The sequence below is a fragment of the Scatophagus argus genome, chromosome 20, assembly GCF_020382885.2.
Source record: "Scatophagus argus isolate fScaArg1 chromosome 20, fScaArg1.pri, whole genome shotgun sequence".
Taxonomy (NCBI): domain Eukaryota; kingdom Metazoa; phylum Chordata; class Actinopteri; family Scatophagidae; genus Scatophagus; species Scatophagus argus.
In genome coordinates, this window is record NC_058512.1 from 19,293,570 (window position 1) to 19,315,473 (window position 21,904).

The 21,904-nt window shown below is 38.9% G+C and overlaps 1 protein-coding gene across 1 annotated transcript; it reads right to left on the reverse strand.

Annotated features, from left to right (window-relative positions):
* Positions 1 to 3,909: 3,909 nt before the first annotated feature.
* On the reverse strand, positions 3,910 to 15,431 carry LOC124051803 (nuclear receptor subfamily 5 group A member 2-like). The gene is made up of 7 exons (XM_046375482.1): positions 15,231 to 15,431; positions 14,685 to 14,800; positions 14,391 to 14,532; positions 10,603 to 11,237; positions 7,172 to 7,291; positions 6,559 to 6,706; positions 3,910 to 5,202 (listed from the first exon to the last, which is right to left on the reverse strand). Exons 2-7 carry the CDS (start codon positions 14,784 to 14,786, stop codon positions 4,949 to 4,951), a joined length of 1,401 nt encoding a protein of 466 aa, XP_046231438.1. The 5' UTR covers positions 14,787 to 14,800; positions 15,231 to 15,431; the 3' UTR covers positions 3,910 to 4,948.
* Positions 15,432 to 21,904: the final 6,473 nt, after the last annotated feature.

The window sequence follows — 21,904 nt, forward strand, 5'->3', positions numbered from 1 at the left end:
TAACGCGCTATTTTTATTAACTGTTATCATTAACAGGACTTCTCTTTGATGTACAGTTTGCACTCAATATTATTTCATTTAATACTTAATATTCATATTTATTTGGTGCATATGATAAGTAAAAATAAGGAATACAAGCAGTATATGCACCAGAAAAAGATGATTGTTGACAAACCACAACCATAAATCATTCCCACAAATTTCAACTAGAAAAATGAAAACATCAGACGAATAAATCAAATCTACATTTCATATGAATAAACCCAAATCCAAATAACTGTATGACTGTGTTTAAATTAAGCTATTAAGCCAAATTTGTACTTTCCATATGTATGAGTGTATAAGGGTTCAATAGGGGTGCCATGATGCAAATTTCGTCATCAGAGTGTGTATACATCCCTTCTAAGAACAGCCTGTCCAGTCCCTCTTAAAACCAAAGAAACTCTAATGTTGGAAGAACTCCCACTATTTTACACTTCTGGTTATGCAGGGGGCGCTCGCGAGGTAGTCCTAAATGAATGGTTATGTTTTTGGTCTGAGTGGTAGAGACAATAGATACAGTTCCACTAGATTAAATTTTCACGACTTTTTGCTGATAAAATATCTTTCTGTATATATATATATGACTGTATATATATGACTGCAATTAACCTACGGGGGTACTTGCGAGATCCTCAATGAAAAGGAGTGAATGGAACTAAGTGGCTAAAATGATCATCTACATCAAAATGGCCAAATTTTATTTTAGTTTTTGCAAATATAGTATTGATCATATATCCGAATTGATAATTTTCTTACAGGGCAGACAGTTTTACCCATAAAGCTCTAGCATTCTGCTAATATATGCTGATTGTTCGGTTAGAGATTTACAACTAGCAGCGTTGCATTATGGTAGGCTAACTTCAATTATCATTAAGTGAACATAATCACAATAATACGGTTTCAGTTTTGTGTATTATGGTCCTTATGTATTTTCCTAATAATACCTACAGCAGACATTAGAAGCATAGTTAAAACAAAACACATAACTTAGTGCTTGACTGATGTGTGAAAATAGCAAATGCCATAAACTGGCACGTATGCCGTAGATACATAGGTACAGAAAGGTATTTCATTACATTAAAGTTGCAAAAATCTAATATTGTGGAACTATATCGATTGTCTCTACCGCTTATACTGAAAACATAAAGAAAACTCATCCATCCATTTTCTATACCGCTTATCCGTCAGGGTCACGGGGAGCTGGAGCCTATCCCAGCTGACTACGGGCGAGAGGCGGGGTTCACCCTGGACTGGTCGCCAGTCAATCGCAGGGCTGACACACAAAGACAAACAACCACACACTCTCACACTCACATCTAGGGGCAATTTAGACTAGCCAGTTAACCTAATGTGCATGTTTTTGGGATTGTGGGAGGAAGCCGGAGTACCCGGAGAAAACCTACGCAGGCACAGGGAGGGGGCCCAGACCGGGATTCGAACCGGGAACCCTCTTGCTATGAGGCGACAGTGCTAACCACTGCACCACTGTGCCACCCACATAAAGAAAATTGACAGAAAAAAATTTTACACCATAAAAGTTACATTTTGGGGCTACAGCTCCAAATACCCCCATTCATTTTGGAATACCTCACAGGCATCCCCTATATAACCGGTAGTTTAAAAGAGTGGGACTTCTTTCTATTAGAGTTTCTTTGTTGTGTATGAGTAGCTAAACTGCCCTGCGATTGACTGGCGACCAGTCCAGGGTGAACCCCGCCTCTCGCCCGTGGTCAGCTGATAGGCTTCAGCCCCCCCGTGACCCTGATGGATAAGTGGTATAGAAAATGGTTGGATGGATGGAGTGGCTAAACTCTGTGCAGACTTCTGTGTACATTCAGTTTTTTGTGAAAGCGAATACAGTGAATACTTGTCAGCATATCAGCTATGCTACAGAAAGCTAAAGAATACATCTGTATGTGCAGAAATTATTTGGTATATTTGGTTTCACAAGTGAAACTCATGCATTTAAATGTTAAGAAGTACTCGTCGAAGAGAATGGTATATTTTACAATAATGTAACCCTATATTACTGATGTATTAATGTATTCATCACTTAAATGTTGAAGCTGGTAAAGGTGGTTGAAGTACTTCACACAGTTTATCATCCAGTGTGGCTTGGGATCAATACATGTTTTATATTAATGTATAATATTAGCTTACATATTAATTTCATAATTTCTGTAAAGTTGTCAAATAAATTAAATTTAGTAAAAAGTACAATGTTCTAATTCACTAATTACCTGCAATCTGTTTCCTGCATTTACTGTATAACAAAATATTGGACTCACTAATGGTAAGCAGAATCTAAGACAAGATTAGATTTCAACAGGTTTCAATACTTAATTTCACCTTTTTTTCTTTTTTTTTTCTTACTTTAGTAGTTTAACTGTACTGGAAAATCAAATTCTGCTTAGTCCAAACAGAAGGCCTCTTCTGGGCCGATAACATTGTGTATTTAATCATGCTACCATGTTTTGTCCTTGAACAGGAAGGATGCCAACTTGATGCCAGCTGGATGTCAAGGTCGAGTAGGAAATGGGTTCCAGTGAGGGCAACAAGATCAGATAGGGCGCCTCCACACAACTAGATGAGTGCATTATGCTGATTAAGCCTTTGGTTTAAGCAGAGTGGGTAAAACAGGTGGTTCCAGGTGTAATCGGTTGGATCTCAGTACAAGATAAGGCTCAATGTGCTCTGACTTTAATCTGCAGGAAGTGTGTGTGTGTTTTCTCACCATTCACTGCCTTCATGTTCCAATATATTATTTTGGAGTCACAAGTTTCATGTATCACAATATGTTCCTAAGGGATGTGCTATGAAGATTTGCAAAGAACTAGAGCTGGTTTCCAAAGACTAAAGTTTGTGACTTCAGCATCGTTAAATGCTTGATCCCTTCTGTACTGATCAGTGGCTCCATCACAACTCATGTTTTGAGCCAGGCATCGCTTAAACCCACAAATCTTTATTTGATATTCTACTCTATATCTCAAAGGTATATTACATATGCTAGGCGGAATTTCTGAGATTATTTATTGTTATGGACAGTAAAACAGCCTGCAGACAGGTGAAGTGAATGATATATCAATGAACAGCTCTTCCTGTCAGCAGCCTTCTTCCAGCTGTGGTTCTTGAGACATTGCTGAGCTGTTTTCGAGATGTGAGGGGCTAAGAGCCATTACCACAGGGTCTGCTTGTTGTGTTATGTTTAGGTGGGTGATGTGTGTCAAATAACATCCACATGAATGCCAGATCCTGAGGTCTCACTGCAAAACGTTGCATTGTAAAGATTAAGATTTGATCATTTCACCTGTCAGTGGTTTTAATGTTGTGACTGACTGGTTTAAAGCTTGTTCCTGCTGTGACAAAGGACATGACTCAAAGAGCTGTTGTAGCAGGTTAATGGTAGAATTGGTATGGAAATGGTGAAACCATCATAATATATATAGTCATATAGTTACTTATACTGATGTCATAACTCTCCTGTCATAAGTAAAAACAACCTTTAATTTAACCTACCTGGTGTCTGAGTCTTGTTTTTTTTCTTTGTTTTGTTTTGCTTTTTTGATGGAATAGAGCATTGTGTTGCTATAAGGAGGATGGCTCTGGTACACACTGCTATACTAAAAATAAAATCTCCTTTTCGTGATGACATAAAGTAAAATGTGTGAAAAATGAAATGAAAATGTAAATAACACTGACTACTAAGGCATTTTGCTTTGGTACACCACAAGAATTATGTGTTTTCTGTGCCTAATATCAAATTCAGTTAAATACTTATGAGGTATTCACTGTCTTTCTATATCCTTAAAAGTTAATTTACTTAATAAACAATGCACAAACAAAATGTCCACACATAAATTGACACACACTTAAAAAAGGCTTTACTCAACACAAAGCAAAATAAAACACAGAATGTGTGTATCTAAAAGGAACAACTTTTCTTTTAGTTTGTATTTAAGGCATCTTTTGATAACAATATATTTTAGCAATGCTCAGTCCCAGCCGCAGATGTGACCCAGTGACACAGAGATGAATGGATTGAAAGCAACACATAAACAACACAAGTTTGCCCTGATAAGATATTCTAATAACAACAGATATGGCCTCATGACATCCATACACAGCACTTTGAGATATCCAGTTCTGCTGCTGGTTGGACAGAAATACACCATACTGCACCTTAACCATATTTTATTATTTATAACCAGACTAATAATTTCTTTTAAATGGCAGGCTAATATTTTGCAACAATTTTAAACTGTTACAGAAGTGGGACGTAGAGCGGTCGTCCACTAATCGAAAGGTCGGTCGTGCATTGTGTTTCCCAAGACACTGATATCCAAATTGCTCACGACAGCTTCCTCCATCAGTGTGTGAGTGTTCATGAATGGTTATCGCTCCTGATGAGCAGGTGGCACATTGCATGGTATCCTCTGCATGAATATGTGCATGAATGAGTGAATGCTGGCTTGTGTTTTGCGAAACCCTTTGACTGGGTCAGTCAGACCCAAAAAGCACCATATAAATACAGTCCACTTATTTATGGTTTTGGTTGTTTTTGTATGTTGGAGGATTGCAGTTTCTCCTAATTTCCAGTCTTTGTACTACACTAGATGGAACACATTTCACACCTGTCTCTGTGCGAGATGCATAAAGTTTCAATTGTTATCAGTCTTATTATTTGATTCTGGATTTGGTGGCTGACTAACATAGTCAGAGTCCTCCTTTAGGTAGAATATAGCTTCAGCGTTGAAAACACAATTTCCCATTTCTAATAATGTTTTGGTACATACGTATTATAGACAAAATTCAGAAAAAAAGGCAAAATATCAGGGATAATCTCACTCTATTAAATATTCATTACGGCTTAATGATTCCATATGCTAACATCAGAGATTCTGAGTCTTCATGGCCACCCGTGCTTGGCGTGGAGCATCTCAATGAGCAGGTTGTTGCAGGGCACCTCATTGCTCAGGTGTTTGCAGTAAAGGTAGTCTTCAGCGAGGGAACTGAGAGAGCGCAGCTCAGACAAAAACAGCAGCAGATGAGCAAAGCGTCCAAGAAGGTGAGAAGAGATGCACAGTGTGTACTCAAGCAGGGCTCCTTCAACCTGCTCCTGCACACTCTCTATGTAATGATGGTCTTCAAGCTGTTTCCCACCTGGTCAGTGGGGGAAAGAGCAAGTAACAACTGATTAATGTACATATGTACTCTTTGTTTCTCTCTCTCTTTCTCTCTCTCTCTCTCTCTCTCTTTCTCTCTCAACCCAACCGGTCAAGGCAGATGGCCGCCCATCTTGAGCCGGGGTCTGCTCCGAGGTTTCTGCTTTCTAAAAGGCAGTTTTTCCTCGCCACTGTCGCCAAGTGCTTGCTCAAGGGGGAATGTTGGGCTCTCTGCATTACAATTTAATTAAAGAGTTTGTTCTAGACCTGCTCTAATTGGAAAGTGTCATGAGATAACATTTCTTGTGAATTGACGCTATATAAATAAACTGAATTGAATTGAATATATACGTCAAAGGTTGTCAAATCTAAACAGTTATCATTCCTATTATCCTCCTCTCTCTAGCTTTACAGTTCACTGTTCAAACACCTTTATAATGACTGTGATGAGCAGATGAATGCACACCTATCCTTATGGTCGTGAAAACACTAATGTCAAATTGATATAGCAGTGCTTTTGTCTCTACTCTGTCTGCTTTAAAACTCTAACTGAGTAGTGCGTTTCTTGGTCTGTGTGTGTCTTGTCAGTTTGCTAGCCACTTCCTGTGCTGAGGTCTGTAACTATATCCCCAACAAAACTGAGGTACCATACAGAGCAGGTCTGGAGAACCAACATTCCCCTGTGAGCAAGCAGTGACAGTGGCAAGGAAAGGCATGCTTTGACATGCAGAAACACTGGATCAGACACAGGCCACAGATGAGCAGAGAGGGAGAGAGAGACATTTAGAAAAGAGAGAGATGCCTAATAGGAACAACTTTTTCCAGCAGGGAACTTCATTCAAAACTTGTCCAGATACAGGTACAATCCTGACATTTTTCCTGTGCCCATGGAAGAGCTCTTTTTTTTTCTTAAGTTACTTTATTATATACTATATATACTTCTCTGCATTTAACCCATCACTGATTGGAACACACACACATGCAACATGCAGTGAAACACACAGGAGCAGTGGGCTGCAACTAACAAGCGGCCACCTGAAGTGCCTTGCTCAAGGGCACATCAGCCGGCTAATGGGGGGGTGAGGACATTATCACTCCACCACACTCAAATTTTTCCTGCCCGTCCGGTGGGGGAATCGAACCAGTGACCTTCCGATCACAAGCCGCTGCTCCAACCTCTAGGCCACGGCTGCCCCTCTTACGTTTCATCCAACTGTACAGTTGCTTGCATCATTAGATACTGAAGGCACCTTGGCTAAAAGTACACCAGAATCCATCAAATCTGTTGGAACGTGAAATCTTTTTTTTTCCTGATATGAAGTTTTAGGGATAAAAACTATCAGTTGTCACTAACCTGGGTTAAAGAGGATGAGAAACTTGATGCATGCAAACTCTTGGCGGTCCACCTTTAGGATGTGGAGCTTCTCAACCAGCTCCTGTCCTCTTTGGACAAGGCTGGCCAAAGTAGGACCAGCATGAGAGGCTATGTCTGTCAGTTTTATCTGAACCGAAGAACACAAACACTGAAATCACTATCAGTCATGGATGTCCCCCTTTGATAATAACTGGAACAAGATAAGAAGTTGTAAAGATAATAAAATAAACTTAATGTATTTTGGACTGATAACAGAAAAAATTATATTATGAAGTGATTTGTACTGGTAGCTGGAAAAAACAGAGTAACTATAAACTGGTATAAAACAGTAGTTACAGGAATGTACACAGTAAGGGATTTATATGTGATGGAAATCAAATGTTTTCATGAGGGATTAAAGGGACGATCTGTGGATTTGGATAAATCTAAGGACATATCATAATGCTGACATATGAATAGTAAACCAAGAAATGTATGATTTGTAGTTAATTTTCTGTGGGTTGGGTTGCAAAAATATCACTTCATTGTTATAATGAAAAATTGCACAAAACAACAACAACAACAAACAAAAACAAAAGCAAAGATGACTTACCTCCTGCCCAGTGACCAGGAGCAGACTGCCCTCTTTTCCATACAGAACCTGTCTGGTGATGATGTCCAGCAGCAGCAGATCACTCCAGCAGCTGTGCAGCAGCTTCATCTGGTCGTTCACCTTGGAGCAGAGAGAAGGAGGATATTTGCTCACATGTGGCTAAATACTCAGCTCTTCTCGTGACATGTATCTTCATATCTGAGCTCGTTACCAGAGTTGAGTTGAAATGTCTCACAAGCGGGAACTTGATTGATTTCGTTTCTCGATCATGCACATGCAGACAGGAAATTCAAGTCAGGCATTTGAAAAAGTCTTCTCGTTACTCGTTACAGAAAATGTTTTCAGTGTTTTTCTTGTTGTGTTTTTCTTGAGTCAGCTAAAACTACTCTGTCTAGCTTTTGGATTGGTCACAAAACTTCCCTCAGGTGTTATCACTTGTTGTAGGACTACCACATCATATTTTGTTCATCTTAACTGGGACTCCTACAGACATTTACACACCCTGATTTCATAATTTTCCTTTTTCATTTTCTCAAGCTCTTTGAAATATGAATGTGATGTCATCTTTTTTATTTTAAAACCCCGATTTGAATAAAGTCATAGCGCTGTGTAAAATTTAAAATAAAACAAAATGCAATCATTTGCAAACAAAGTATATTTACAACAACAGATTTAGTTGTTTTCCTCAGTTCTTCATACAATCGTGTGTTTCACAAAGTGGAGAACCTTGCCATAGCATTGGCTGTGAACAAGTAAGTCTTACACACCCAACCTTTGGAGCATAACAAAGCCGCTTACTTGCTAAATGTTCCAAACATATGGTTGCTGATGGAGCTCAAAGCACTGAAACTTAAGAAAACATCTTCATCAATATGACCTGCAAACACATTTACAAAAATCAGTGAAGTTGATGAAATAAAAGATAAAATATATTGTCTTTCTACATGTTTAATGAATTAGCAAATGATCAAAATTCAAATTTATTTGCCTTTTACACAGCTTCACGACTTTTTGGGAATGAGGGCCTGTACATCCTTAGCACTGGGCAGCAGCTGTAAGGACTGGAAGTCACAGTTATATATATAATATGTATCTCCAATTGAATACCATTATATTGCCATAAATTTGGAATTACACTGTTTTTTGTTTTTTTTTGTGTGTGTGTGTGTGATTATCAACAGGTTGAAAAATATAGAATGAAAGGGAAAAAGACATGCAGAATATCAATAAAGGCATTTGTGTCATTTCAGAAAGTGTTACATGAGTGAGTCTCAGCGAATAAAGTCATGAAAGGTTTGGAGCACAAACTGAGCTTGTACTCCACACTCATTCTTGTCTCTGTGATGTGCAGTATGGGACATCCTTACTGTAACTCTATAGAAATTGAAAACAATTCAATTATTGACAAAGTTTTTACAGACATTTTATTATACTATGAAAATCATTTGTGAGTGATAGCTACTGTCTAATTTGAATATATTCTTCAGTTTAATATGCAGAGATTTAGCATTGAATTGAAACACTGGCCTTTGGCTGCAGTGATGTCTTTTAGTGCAGGGACACACTCTAAAATCAGTCAGTATTCAGTTGCTCAGTGGAATGAAATCACCCAAGTTCTGTCAGCAGAGTTTAATAACTGCTGATGGGTAGTCAGACTGCAGTTGTTTGCATGTGTGATTCATGATGTCACCATGTGCTCATCATGCTGAGCACATTACTGTTAGGAAGCACAAGGCGACCATGGAAGTGCTGTTCCAGTGTGTGAATCTATACCTCCCTGCTGTGGGCGAGTGCATTTCCGCCCAAATGTTAGTTTATATATTGTTTCACAGGCTGATGTTGATCCATACTTGTTCTGTAGACCACATAAAGCTTATTAAATTATTTATAAAATTATAAATCAAATTAAACTAGTTGTATTTGTACTTGAATAAATGTGGAAATAGGTGTAACAATCCAATTTATGTTTTTGAATTGAAAGCAGCTAAGATAGGTGATGTAGAGTTCCCCAAAACCCCTGCAGGCACAGGGAGAACCTGCAAACCCAGACTGGGATTTGAAGTTGAAATCCGCTTGCCATGAGGCCGCAGCACTATTGACTGCACCACTGTGCAGGAAAGAAAGAAACTGTTGCAACTGTTTTCCAGGGAAAGAAATGTATTCAACATATTTGGGAAACAGTGTGTCTTCTTGGTTCAGTCTGATCTCATTGTTGTTCTGGTTAATGCTAATGTCATTTCTTGTGCTTCACAACTCATATATTTGTTTTTTTTTTGTTTGTTTTGTCATTTAAAGCTACCAGCATAAAATTTTTCATGTGTCATTTTGGACACACAAAAAGTGAGAAAGACCACATATGTAAGTGGTCAGCGTGGATAGAGAGGGGTCAAACAAACAGAACTTTCAACGAGGAAACCGGGAAACCAGTGTTTGTGTCCCATGTGAAGTCAAAAGTCAACATTACTTAAACTTATGTCTATAAGTTTGCTTAAATGGCATATTCAACTTATGTCCCATAACATAAGTTCATTCATTCATTTTCTATATCGCTTATCCATCAGGGTTGCGGGGGAACTGGAGCCCATCCCAGCTGACTACAGGTGAGAGGCGGGGTACAGCCTGGACTGGTCACCAGTCAATCACAGGGCTGACAGACAATCACACACTCTCACACTCACACCTAGGGGCAATGTAGAGTAGCCAATTAACCTAATGTGCACGTTTTTGGGATTGTGGGAGAACATGCAAACTCCACATAGAAGGGCCCAGAAAGGGATTCAACCTGGAACCCTCTTGCTATGAGACAACAGTGCTAACCACTGCACCACCGTGCCACCCATAACACAAGTTAAGGTACTTATTTTAACCTAAACCTTGATCTTTCCTTGGACCTAACTAAGTAATTTTGGGGCCTAAACAAGCAAACAGCAATGTTCCCAGGTTACTGCTATTTGACGACCTGGGAATGAGACTCAAGTATCTTTCTCCCGAACTGCTCACCCCACCTTCAACTATGAACCAGTTCACTTGATAACAGACAGATGCACCAGACATGGAGGTAACCTCTGCTCAAACAGCACCCACTCATGCCACATAAACATACTATACCACATGTGCATCTAGCATGGAGCCTGATGTGACTGGAATGCCAACCCAATGTATGACACTATGCTGTATACCTTCTTCACTGAACATGCTTGGATTATGTGGACTCAAAAGAGAGAAAGGATAGAACTCTAGAATAAAGTATAGCAAAGCAAATTAAAGACGATGATGGCGGGACAACAGAAAAACAGCGTAGGAACAGACACACACGATGAACGTGTGCCTCAATCATAAAACTGATAGTGGGTGTTGTGGACTGAGCGACAGTATTTCTCGTTTTGGCTTTGAATATGTACAAACACCAAAATCAGAAGACAGGATCTTACCTTGAGTTGTTTGAAGAATATGGATGTGCGAGCCCACTCTACAATGGAGAACAGTGTCTGGTCAGCCATGAGGCACATCAGGCTGAAGGTACCAGGGTTCCCCTCTTTCTCCCATCCCATCTGTTGGAGATGAGCAGTGATCTTATTCTGCAGCTGTCGCTCATCTGGATCGCAGCGCAGAAACTCCATCACCAGGTGAGGCATCCTGGGACCTTGTGGAGAGAAACACCTTGAGAATAGCTTGTCTGTGCTGATTCCTGCAGCAGCGCCTGGTGAACTTGCACAGTTGCTGATGTGCTCTGACTTGATGTCCCAGTTTAAGAAGGAGGTGCACTGGTACTGGGTGGCACCAGGTGAGCTGGACGTCAGGAGTGAACACGCTGGTTGAGGAGAGTAGCTGATAGGATCATTCTGTGGCGTGGGTAGTGGAGTGCTGTGAAGGATGGGAACTTGGTGGAGGCCTCCAGTAAAGGTTGCATCTCTCTGGTGGGTTGAAGAAACCAGTGATGAGGTGCTCTCTATTCTGAATCCGCTAGCTTGAATCAAAGCCTTTCTCTGCTGCTTTAGGGCACGATCACGCTTGTACATGGGGCCAAACTTGTTTCTGCCTCCTCGCATTCGATCGGCACGAACAGCTGATGAGAACAGTTTGTTTGTTTAGTGATTTTTCAAACTCATTTTCACCAACACACTATACAGACAAAAGTATCTAGACATACCCCTTTATGGGCCTGTTTCTCAGGGGTTGGGCTGGACCCCTTACTTCCAGTGAAGGGAAATCTTAATGCTTCAGCATTACAACACATTTTGGACAATGCTATGCTTCCTATTTGTGGCAACAGTTTGGGAAAGGCTCTTTTATGTTGGCACAGTGCACAAAGCAAGGCCCATAAAGACATGGTTGGATGAGTTTGGTGTGAAAGAACTTGACTGGCCCACACAGAGCCCTGAAATCAATCCCATCAAACACCTTTGGGATAAACTGGAACGGAGATTGCGAGCCAGGCCTTTTTGTCCAACATAAGTGCCTGATCTCACTATTGCTCTGCGGCATGAATGGGCATAAATTGTATTTAGAATGCAATGTCATTAAAGTCCCTGTTGATGTAATGTTCAGGTACCCCAATACTTTTGCCTATATAGTGTATATGCACACTCTGTCCTAATAGACAGATAACTGTTTATGTTGTGCATTCCTTAGGGTGAGACAATATTATGACTGACATTCACCATATTCCTCATCTTACCTTTCTATCACAATACAAACTTTACATTCAATCAGCAACCTATTTTTTACTAGCCAATAGGAAAAATGTGAATAATTTGTACTCATTTGATCAAATTTTGTCTAAAATACTATTACTGCTGAGGCATAAGGGTGCACTTCTGTATGTGTGGCTTTGTTTATATGTTGAAAATTAAAATAAATTTTGGAGGAAATGTAATGTTGTTTTGGTATCCAGTGTACTGTGAAAATCATAACTAATGAGTCTAGACCGTGTTTTATGTCCTGTCATATCATGATAATAATCGAGGGGCAAAATACTTAGACACAAAATTTATTGAGGTTAATCAGACAGATCATATTATATTCTGTATTTTTTTGTTTTTACCACCATTTGAAAAAATATAAACACCTTTTTAGTCCGTGGAGTTTATTTTCCTGAGGTTTTTCCTACTTCAGTGGAGTATGACAGTGACTCCCATCATCATAATACCTGAAACTTTTGACCCAGTGTCTACAAATATATACTGATCAGCTGCAACATTAAAACCTCCTGCTTAATGTTTTGTAGGTCCACCTTGTGCTGCCAAAATGCCTCTGACCTGTCAGGAGAAGCGACACAAGACCTCTGGAGGTAATTTGTGGTCACCGGCATCAAAATGTTGGATCCTTTGAGTCCGGTACATTGAGGGTGGGTGGATGGGTGGATCTGGAACATCCCACAGATTCTCAGTCAGGTTGGGATCTGGGGAGTCTGCGGGCCGTTGTTATGGTCCTTGAAACATTCCTGAGCTGTTTTCAAAATGTGACGGGGTGCATTGTCCAGCTGGGGGGGAGGCTGCTGCTGAAGGGAAGAGCAGTTGCCATGGGGGAGGTGTGTCAAGAAACATCCAAATGATTGCTAGAACCCAAGGTTTACCCACAGAACATTGCATTGTAAACAGATAATTAATATTATTCATTTCACCTGTCAGTGGTATTAATACTGGGGCTGATCGGTGTATATTTCCACTGTGTATAATATAGTCTATATATTTTTCTTTTTGTTTCCTTTGAACTTAGTGATGATTTGAAAGAAACATTCATTGTATATTCACATTACTCACGCGTGTACTTGCTTAGATGTTTTACTCCACCAATCCTTTTTGAATAAAGAGACCTATAGTTCCTAGTCATATTGTTTTTTCCCCTCCTGTTATGTTATGGGTCAATTTGACCAGTGTTAAAGTTTGAAGATCAAGAAAAAATAGTTACAAGTATTTTTTCAGTATGAAACTTCTTCTGCTTGCCTTAATTAGAGTAATTGACATATAACATGGAAATTGTTCATCTCACATATTTGCAACCACCCCACCCCGCATGTTTATATCACATAGATACTGTTTGGGTCAGTCTGACCCAGCAGTCAAACTGGGGGTAAAAGGGTGTCAGAAGAGTGAAACTGAAAGTGGTGAAATATTAAAAAAAAACATTGAACATGTATTGTTGTTTTTTTATGAAAAACAACTGAATTATCCTAATTGAACCATTATCTGTGAGAGGTGAGGAACACCATTCCACTAAATATTGACAAAATAGTTAGTAATGGAGTTTGTAATTAAATATTAACAATGCTTATTAGGATTTTTTTTTCAGACTTCTTTTGGATAATAAAATGCGCACCGGGTCAAACACAACAGGACGGTTAAAAAAATTCCTCATTTATATCTACAGACATCACAGAACAACATAAAAGGCCATAAATGTGATATAGGGATGAAAAATGCATATACAGACCCAGAATTGCCCTAAAAACTTGTGGGTCTCTTAAACTGAAAGGCAAACTGATTCATTATGACATTACTGGCAGCACGGCCTCTAAGCACCAGGACAATGTGTCTCAAACAAATGAAGTGACTGAGGAAAAAGTTGCTGTACATACATGTACTGCAAACATATACCGTACAAAGTGTACGTGTGTACGTGTGTACGGTCACGAGTATAATATGCTATTATTATTATTATTGCATAAATTCCACATACTCAATGTACCTTTTTGTACCCTGACAGTTCTGAAAACAATCCCTTTTGAAGTGGGTTAAAATTGGACCATGTGTCGTTAAGCAAATACATTGGACAGAATGCAATGTCATCAAAGTCCCTGTTGATGTAATGTTCAGGTACCCCAATACTTTTGCCTATATAGTGTATATGCACACTCTGTCCTAATAGACAGATAACTGTTTATGTTGTGCATTCCTTAGGGTGAGACATTCACCATATTCCTCATCTTACCTTTCTATCACAATACAAACTTTACATTCAATCAGCAACCTATTTTTTACTAGCCAATAGGAAAAATGTGAATAATTTGTACTCATTTGATCAAGTTTTGTCTAAAATATTATTACTGCTGAGGCATAAGGGTGCACCTCTGTATGTGTGGCTTTGTTTATATGTTGAACATTAAAATAAATTTTGGAGGAAATGTAATGTTGTTTTGGTAAGAAAAGGTTAAGAAAAGTCACGTGAAGTGCGGCACTTTTCATTCATCCCACTAACCTGCATGTTCACACCTGCTTACCTTCCAGCCGCATGCCAACATAAAGACACTTTTGAAATCTGCAGAATGGACACCGTTTCCTCTGAGTTTTATCAATCCTGCACTCCTGGCTCTCGGCGCAGATGTACTTCTTGTTGTTTTGAACCGTTCTTTTAAAAAACCCCTGCGATTGTTAAAGAAGAGGAATGATCCACTTGAAGAAGGCACTTCTATTGTCTTGCTCTTTACAATATAATCTGCAAGTCTACCTTAAAAAACAAAAACAAAAACAAAAACAAAAACCATAGCATAACATTTTTTTCGTTCTACTGTTACCTTGCAGCTTTCACAGGTGAGCAGACCGTAGTGGTACCCTGAGACTTTATCTCCACAGACCGGACACACTTCCTCCAAACTCACATCGTGTCTGTACTCCATGCTGGAAAACGGACCTGAAAACGGCAACATTAGACTGGTCTCTTTTCCACCCGTGATCAAAAACAACACAACGCTGACAGCACATCGCGTAGATTGCAAGGTGAAACATGCACCAGCTGCTTTGCAACATCACGACCTGCGCTCGAGTGTGAAACAATCAAATCTACCAGCTCCAAGTCTGCAAAAATAAACAAATGGGGAATGGAAATCATTTAATTTAAATAATCCAGGAGTAGAATTGCACTCGATTCCCGTCCAAATTAAAGACAAACTGGACAAAAAAAAGAAAGCAAAATAGTAATTAAAGAAGTGTATTATTATATCACATCCAGAGCGTGTACCGATTGGCCTCCCAGGTGAAAACAGTGCTCGTCTTTTGTTAAATAGTGTAAGTGGGGAATGTTGAAACCAAATGTGGCTGTAAGTATTCCTTCAGCTACGTACCTGTAGATGTTAACTGTTGTGGAGTAATCAGAGCATCACTGCTCTCATGTCATCACCCTGTGGAGGAGGGACGCTCTCCATGGTCCCGATTCCGCAGCTGTCCGGGGACCTGGTCCTGTCTGAGGCTCCAGCCAATGAACTGTCTAATCACTGACTCACCTGTGTGTGTGTGTGTGTGACTGTGGACAATATATCCTCCCATATGCCGTGTGACACCAGAATATACTGCAATGTATAATCTATATAGTTGCAGCCCAGTTGTTGTTTGTTTGTAGTGCTTGTTCAGACTCATACTCCCACGATGCACCACAGAGCGACACAGGAAATCATTCCTGCCTGTCGCCATCAAACTGTTAAACTCAGCACTGTGATGGACACACTCACTGTATATATACAATGTACATATTGGCTTTTTACACATGCACATACCTGTATTTTAAATTTTTCTTAAAAATTCGAATACAGTTTTTTGTAAATACCTGTACTTTGAGATTTTAGTTTTGTTTACCCTATCTTTATTAAGTTTATCCTATTTTTTATACTCTGCACTTTTCTCCTTTCTTGGTCGGGAATACTGCATGTGCAATGTCTGTAAAAACAAGAATTTCCCTCCAGGGATTAATAAAGGAATTCTGATTCTGATTCTGATTGTGAAAATAAAACTAATCCACGCTCATTCTGCTGGCTGCAAAGTGAGGTGATGCTTTTGTAGCTTGACCTTTAGTTTATTAATTTCATGTTATAGTTTCATCATTACAATGACGATAATTATTGTGTGATTTTTGTGTGCTGTTCTCCCTCCCCGCCTCAAGGTGGTGCTGTCACCCCGTTCTGTATGTTTATTTCCTGCTCTATGAGTTGTAGGTGATGAATGTCGATTCATCACCTACAACTGATGGCACCTCCTTTAAAATGGCACCCCCCTCCAGTCTTTTCTCCTCTTTGTTGGGCAGTTAGGTAAGTTTCAAGAATTTCCCTCCAGGGATAGATAAAGGAATTCTGATTCTGATTTCATGTAGTTTGCAATATTGAAACTTTTTTGTGTCATGCTCAACCTAATGTATTTTTCTATTTTCTTCTCTGAATAAATCACAGAAGGTGATTTATACAAAGGTCAAGTAAATAATCTCTACAAAGTATTGATTTCAGTTGGTATATTGTCATGCCAAGAAAACTGTAGTGCTAAATCATCTATTTTTATTGACATTTTGTAAATACATCTTGGTATATGTGGTGTATAAGCTCATTTTGTTTGTTTTTTTCCCCACATTTTTTAACACAATTAATCTGTTTGCTTTTATATATCAATTAAAGATTTTAAATACATGTCACTATATTTTGCATTGTTTAGTTACTGCATGTACAGTGTTGATCGTTAACCACAAACAACAAAACAATGATGCACTCACTGAAACCTGTGCAGTGTTTCTGGAGCTGAGCCATACCAGGGAGTAAATATAACCTGTTTCATCTGAGGTCCTAACTTTATGGGAAACCATTACAAAATTCCAGGAGTATCATTTTAACAACATTCATCAACATCAAGTAAATCCTTATTTAAAGAACTCTGACACATTAATGTAATCAGTCTACCTCACATAATGGTGGGATAATCGCACCATTCTACAGTTACAGGATAGAAAAGATTATTTGTTTTTTTTCATTGTGGACTTCACACTCAATCCAGAGGGAAAGTAGCTGAAAAGCCTTTTTTCAAATGTTTTAGAAATAAAGTTAATACAGATGCATGGTTTTTACAGATAAGCGACAATTACCTGCTTCTCCTGACTGATATAAATAAAATAGTCAATAATTTTACATTTTTGTATTTTAAGTTCCTAACCTTTAGTTTATGCACAACTGTTAATGATGAATACACTAAATACACTAAATATACACACCTCTATATTATTGAATTCAGGGGTGTTTTTTCGATTCAGTTCAATTCAGTTTATTTATATAGCACCAAATCACAACAGAAGTTGTGTCATGACACTTTCCAATTAGAGCAGGTCTAGACCAAACTCTTTCATTTAATTTTTGGTACAGAGACACCCAACAAAATCTCATCAGCAAACACTTGGCGACAGTGGTGAGGGAAGACTTCATTTTAGAAGGCAGAAAACTGAAAAAGTGGGAGAGCAGGCATACAGATAGAGATGCATAGCAACAGCAATAATAATACTATTGGACATATAAAAAACAGTATTAGCAGTAATAATGATGTTAGTAGTAGTGGTAATAGTAGTAATAATAACAATGTGGAAATATAACAGGTGGCAATAACAGTTGTCGGTGGCAAGCAGGACCTCAGCAGGAGGTCATGACATGATCCATGGGAACCTGTGAGACGAGAAAGCACAAAGACTCCAGGGAAGAAATCAAGTTAGTGACAGGGTTTGGGCTCGACCCCGTACTTCCAGTGAAGGGAAATCTTGCTTCAGCATGCCAAGACATTTTGGACAGTGCTATGCTTCCAATTTTGTGGCAACAGTTTGGGGAAGGATCTTTTCTCTTCCAGCATGACTGTGCCCCAGTCACAGCCCTGTCCACAACCCCATTGAACGCATCTGGGATGAACTGGAATGAAGATCACAAGCCGGGCCTTTTTGTCCAACATCAATGTCTGACTCCTTTATCTTTCTGCAGCATCAGTGGCAGAAACACTCCAACATCTTGAGGAAAGCCTTCCCAGTGGAAGCTGTTCTGGCTGCAAAGCGGTCTGTGTATTTAGAATGCAACATAATTAAAGTCCCTGCTGCATTTATGAACTAATCATTATACAATGATTTAATTATTATTCTATTTGGTTGAGTAACGTGTATAAACATATTATTATGCAATTAAACTTAAGTGAGTAACATAAAAGGAAAATTTGCTTTCTTTCTGTGTGAACATAGCTTTGGTAGCTTTAGGTAGCATGGTTGCATGCTAATAAATTAAAGAAACGTGGTTGCAGCAGGATGACTTTATCAGTTTAAATCAATCAACCCCTCCGTGCTACATTAACTGCCAAGTTCCCAAAAATACTGGTAGAGGAAGAGTTTATCAGTCACATCTGCATATTAATCCTAAACCTACTGTTAAATACAACTCATTTGCAACTCTTACTCTTACCTTTTCACACCCAGTCTGGAGAGCAGATAATCCACTCTTATTTGCTGTGGTGTGGTCCCCCAGTGCCTTATTCTGAGTTCTTAAATGAATTCCCTAACTTTCTATGATACTTAGCAATAAACTCAGACAAAGTTATCATAGTGGGAGACTTTAACATTCATGTGGATGTTGAAAATGACTGACTAGCTTCTGCATTCAAATCACTGGTAGACTCATTTGGCTTTTCCCAGAGGGTAAATAAACCCACTGACCCCTTTAATCATATCCTAGACCTGGTGCATTGAGGCTGACCACCTTACAGTTTTCCCTCAAAATCCTGTCTTGTCCGACTACTCCTTAATAACATTTGAATTTACTTTAGCAAACTATACTTTGCCTGAAAAAAAAATCCACTACAGCAGATGCCTTTTTGACACGGCTATATCTAAATAAAGAACTCATTCCAGCAGAGCTTGACATTACACCCTACATTAATACAATGGAAGGCAACTATGCCAATTTCACTCCCTCACAGATAGACCTTCTTGTAGATAGCACTGCAACATCATTTCTTGCCACCCTTAATTCCGTAGCCCCTCTTAAATAGAAGGTCATTAACCAGAAGAGAGTAGCTCCCTGGTACAATTCAAATTTACACATATTCAAACAGAAATCTAGAGAGCTGGAAAGAAAAACACATTCCAGCCAATACGTAGAAGATCGTCAAACCTGGAAAAATAGTTTATTAATGTATAAAAAAGAACTTTGTATCACCAGAAGGGCATATTACTCATCATTATTTGAAAGGAACAAGAATAATCCTAGATTCCTCTTTAACACTGTAGCCAGGCTAACTAAAAACCGTAGGGCTGTTGAGCCATGCATGCCCCGACTCTCAGCAGTGATGATTTCTTAACTTTCTTCACTGATAAGATTGTGAACATCAGAGTGAGGATTGGCAGTGATACTCCACCAAATATACTGTAGTTTCTCTTATAGCAACCTCCACACCTATAGTATGTTTGGACAGCTTTTCCCCCGTTCACCTCTCAGAGTTAACTTCAGTCGTCACCTCATCCAAGTCATCCACTTGTCTACTTGACCCGGTCCCAACTAGGCTGCTTAAGGATGTCTTTCCCTTAGTTAACATTTCTATACTGAACCAGATCAACCTCTCTTTAGCCACAGATTATATACCACGACAGGCAGACACCACCTCCACTTTTAAGACTAAACTTAAAACCTTTCTGTTTAGTAAAGCATATAGTTAGCCCCAAATAAAGTGTGTAGGGCTGGTAGGCATAGTTACACCCACCTCATGATATATAGCCACAGGTAGAATAGGTCTGACTAACTGTTAATCTTTAAATCTCTATCTTAGCTAAGCTGCTATAGGCCTATGATGCCGAGGGACACAAACATGATCCACCAAGCAGTTTCCCCTCCTCCTTTTCCTCTTCTATCCTCTCCCCTCGTCAGATTAACATACAGTTCATTATTTTATGTCACTAACTGTGTGTCCAATTCTCTTCGTAGTCTTGTGTCTCTCCCTCCCTTTCTCTCTCTCTCTCTATATATATATCTTTCTGCAGGTATCTCTCCATCCAGATCTTCAAGTTGAACTGTAGCCGGCTCTATGACCAACCCAGTGTCTACTGTTGACATCTGCCTGTCATTCCTCTGTGTACCGACTATCGGCGGGGTGGTTCTCCCTACGGGTCGAAATTCAACTGATAGGATAGTGATTTTCAACAGCACATAAAAAATACATGAATGTTACAGCAGTTCATTATAATTTCATTATTATAATTTCAGTCTTGTGAAATGTTAAAATCATATTGAGGTGGTAGCAAAAGTGAAACTAAACAGTTGAGCTTTTGTTTTGCTTATCTTTTTAGTAATGTCATTTCTCATGTTGTTAATTGCTTTCCTGCCTGTACAACATCCATTGCACGTCTGCCCGTCCTGGGTGAGGGATCCCTCCTCTGTTGCTCACCCTGAGGTTTCTTCCATTTTTTCCTGTTAAAGGTTTTTCTGGGAGTTTTTCCTTAGTCGATGTGAGGGTCGAAGGGCAGAGGATGTTGCTGATGTTATGTTAAGCCCTTTGAGACAAACTGCTTGTAAAAATGGGCTATACAAATAAAGTTGACTTGACTTGACTTTAAGGTGGCTGTCATCAAACCACTATTAAAGAAGCCGTCCCTTGACCCAGATGTATTAGTTAATTACAGACCTATATCCAACCTTACATACATCTCCAAGATCTTTGAGAAAGTTGTCCTATGGCAGCTACATCGACATCTCTACTCTAACGACCTTTTTGAAGCTTTCCAATCTGGATTTAGAGAACACCATAATACTGAAACAACACTGATAAAAGTTTCTAACGACCTTGTCCCGGCATCCGATAGAGGTTTTTGAAATTTTGTAAATACATCTTGGTATATGTGGTGTATAAGCTCATTTCGTTTGTTTTTTTTTTTCCACATTTTTTAACACAATTAATCTGTTTGCTTTTATATTTCTATTTAAAATGTTATTCAATTAAAGATTTTAAATACATGTCACTATATTTTGCATTGTTTAGTTACTGCATGTACAGTGTTGATCGTTAACCACAAACAACAAAACAATGATGCACTCACTGAAACCTGTGCAGTGTTTCTGGAGCTGAGCCATACCAGGGAGTAAATATAACCTGTTTCATCTGAGGTCCTAACTTTATGGGAAACCATTACAAAATTCCAGGAGTATCATTTTAACAACATTCATCAACATCAAGTAAATCCTTATTTAAAGAACTCATTAATAGACACATTAATGTAATCAGTCTACCTCACATAATGGTGGGATAATCACACCATTCTACAGCTACAGGATAGAAAAGATTATTTGTTTTTTTTTTCATTGTGGACTTCACACTCAATCCAGAGGGAAAGTAGTTGACAAGCCTTTTTTCAAATGTTTTAGAAATAAAGTTAATACAGATGCATGGTTTTTACAGATAAGCGACAATTACCTGCTACTAGAAAGTTGTCCTATGGCAGCTACATCGACATCTCTACTCTAACGACCTTTTTGAAGCTTTCCAATCTGGATTTAGAGAACACCATAATACTGAAACAACACTGATAAAAGTTTCTAACGACCTTGTCCCGGCATCCGATAGAGGTTTTGTCTCCATACTTGTACTTCTAGATCTCAGTGCTGCATTTGATACCATTGATTACAACATTCTTCTCAACAGACTGGACCATGACATTGGGATTAAAGGATCTGCCCTTCGGAGGTTCAAGTCATATTTAGGTTTGATAACATTAATCATAGTTGCTCCAAGTATAGTAAAGTTACTTATGGTGTACCTCAGGGTTCAGTATTCGAGCCGATACCTTTCACGCTCTACATGCTTCCATTAGGGAATATTATCCGGAAGCACTTCATCAGTTTTCATTGTTATGCTGATGATACTCAGTTATACTTATCTATAAAACCAGATGACAGAAGCCACCTTACCAATTTAGAAAACTGTCTGAAAGACATTAAGTCGTGGATGTCTTCCAACTTCTTATTACTTTACT

What these genes read in the sequence shown, in the direction of transcription:
- LOC124051803 (XM_046375482.1), bottom strand. Translation starts at nt 14,786, where the DNA reads ATGGAGTACAGACACGATGTGAGTTTGGAGGAAGTGTGTCCGGTCTGT. An exon ending in TATTCTTCAAACAACTCAAG is followed by an intron (nt 7,292 to 10,602) that starts GTAAGATCCTGT and finishes CTCTGCTCCAAG; the next exon opens with GTGAACGACCAGATGAAGCT. An exon ending in TCTCATCCTCTTTAACCCAG is followed by an intron (nt 5,203 to 6,558) that starts GTTAGTGACAAC and finishes CCCACTGACCAG; the next exon opens with GTGGGAAACAGCTTGAAGAC.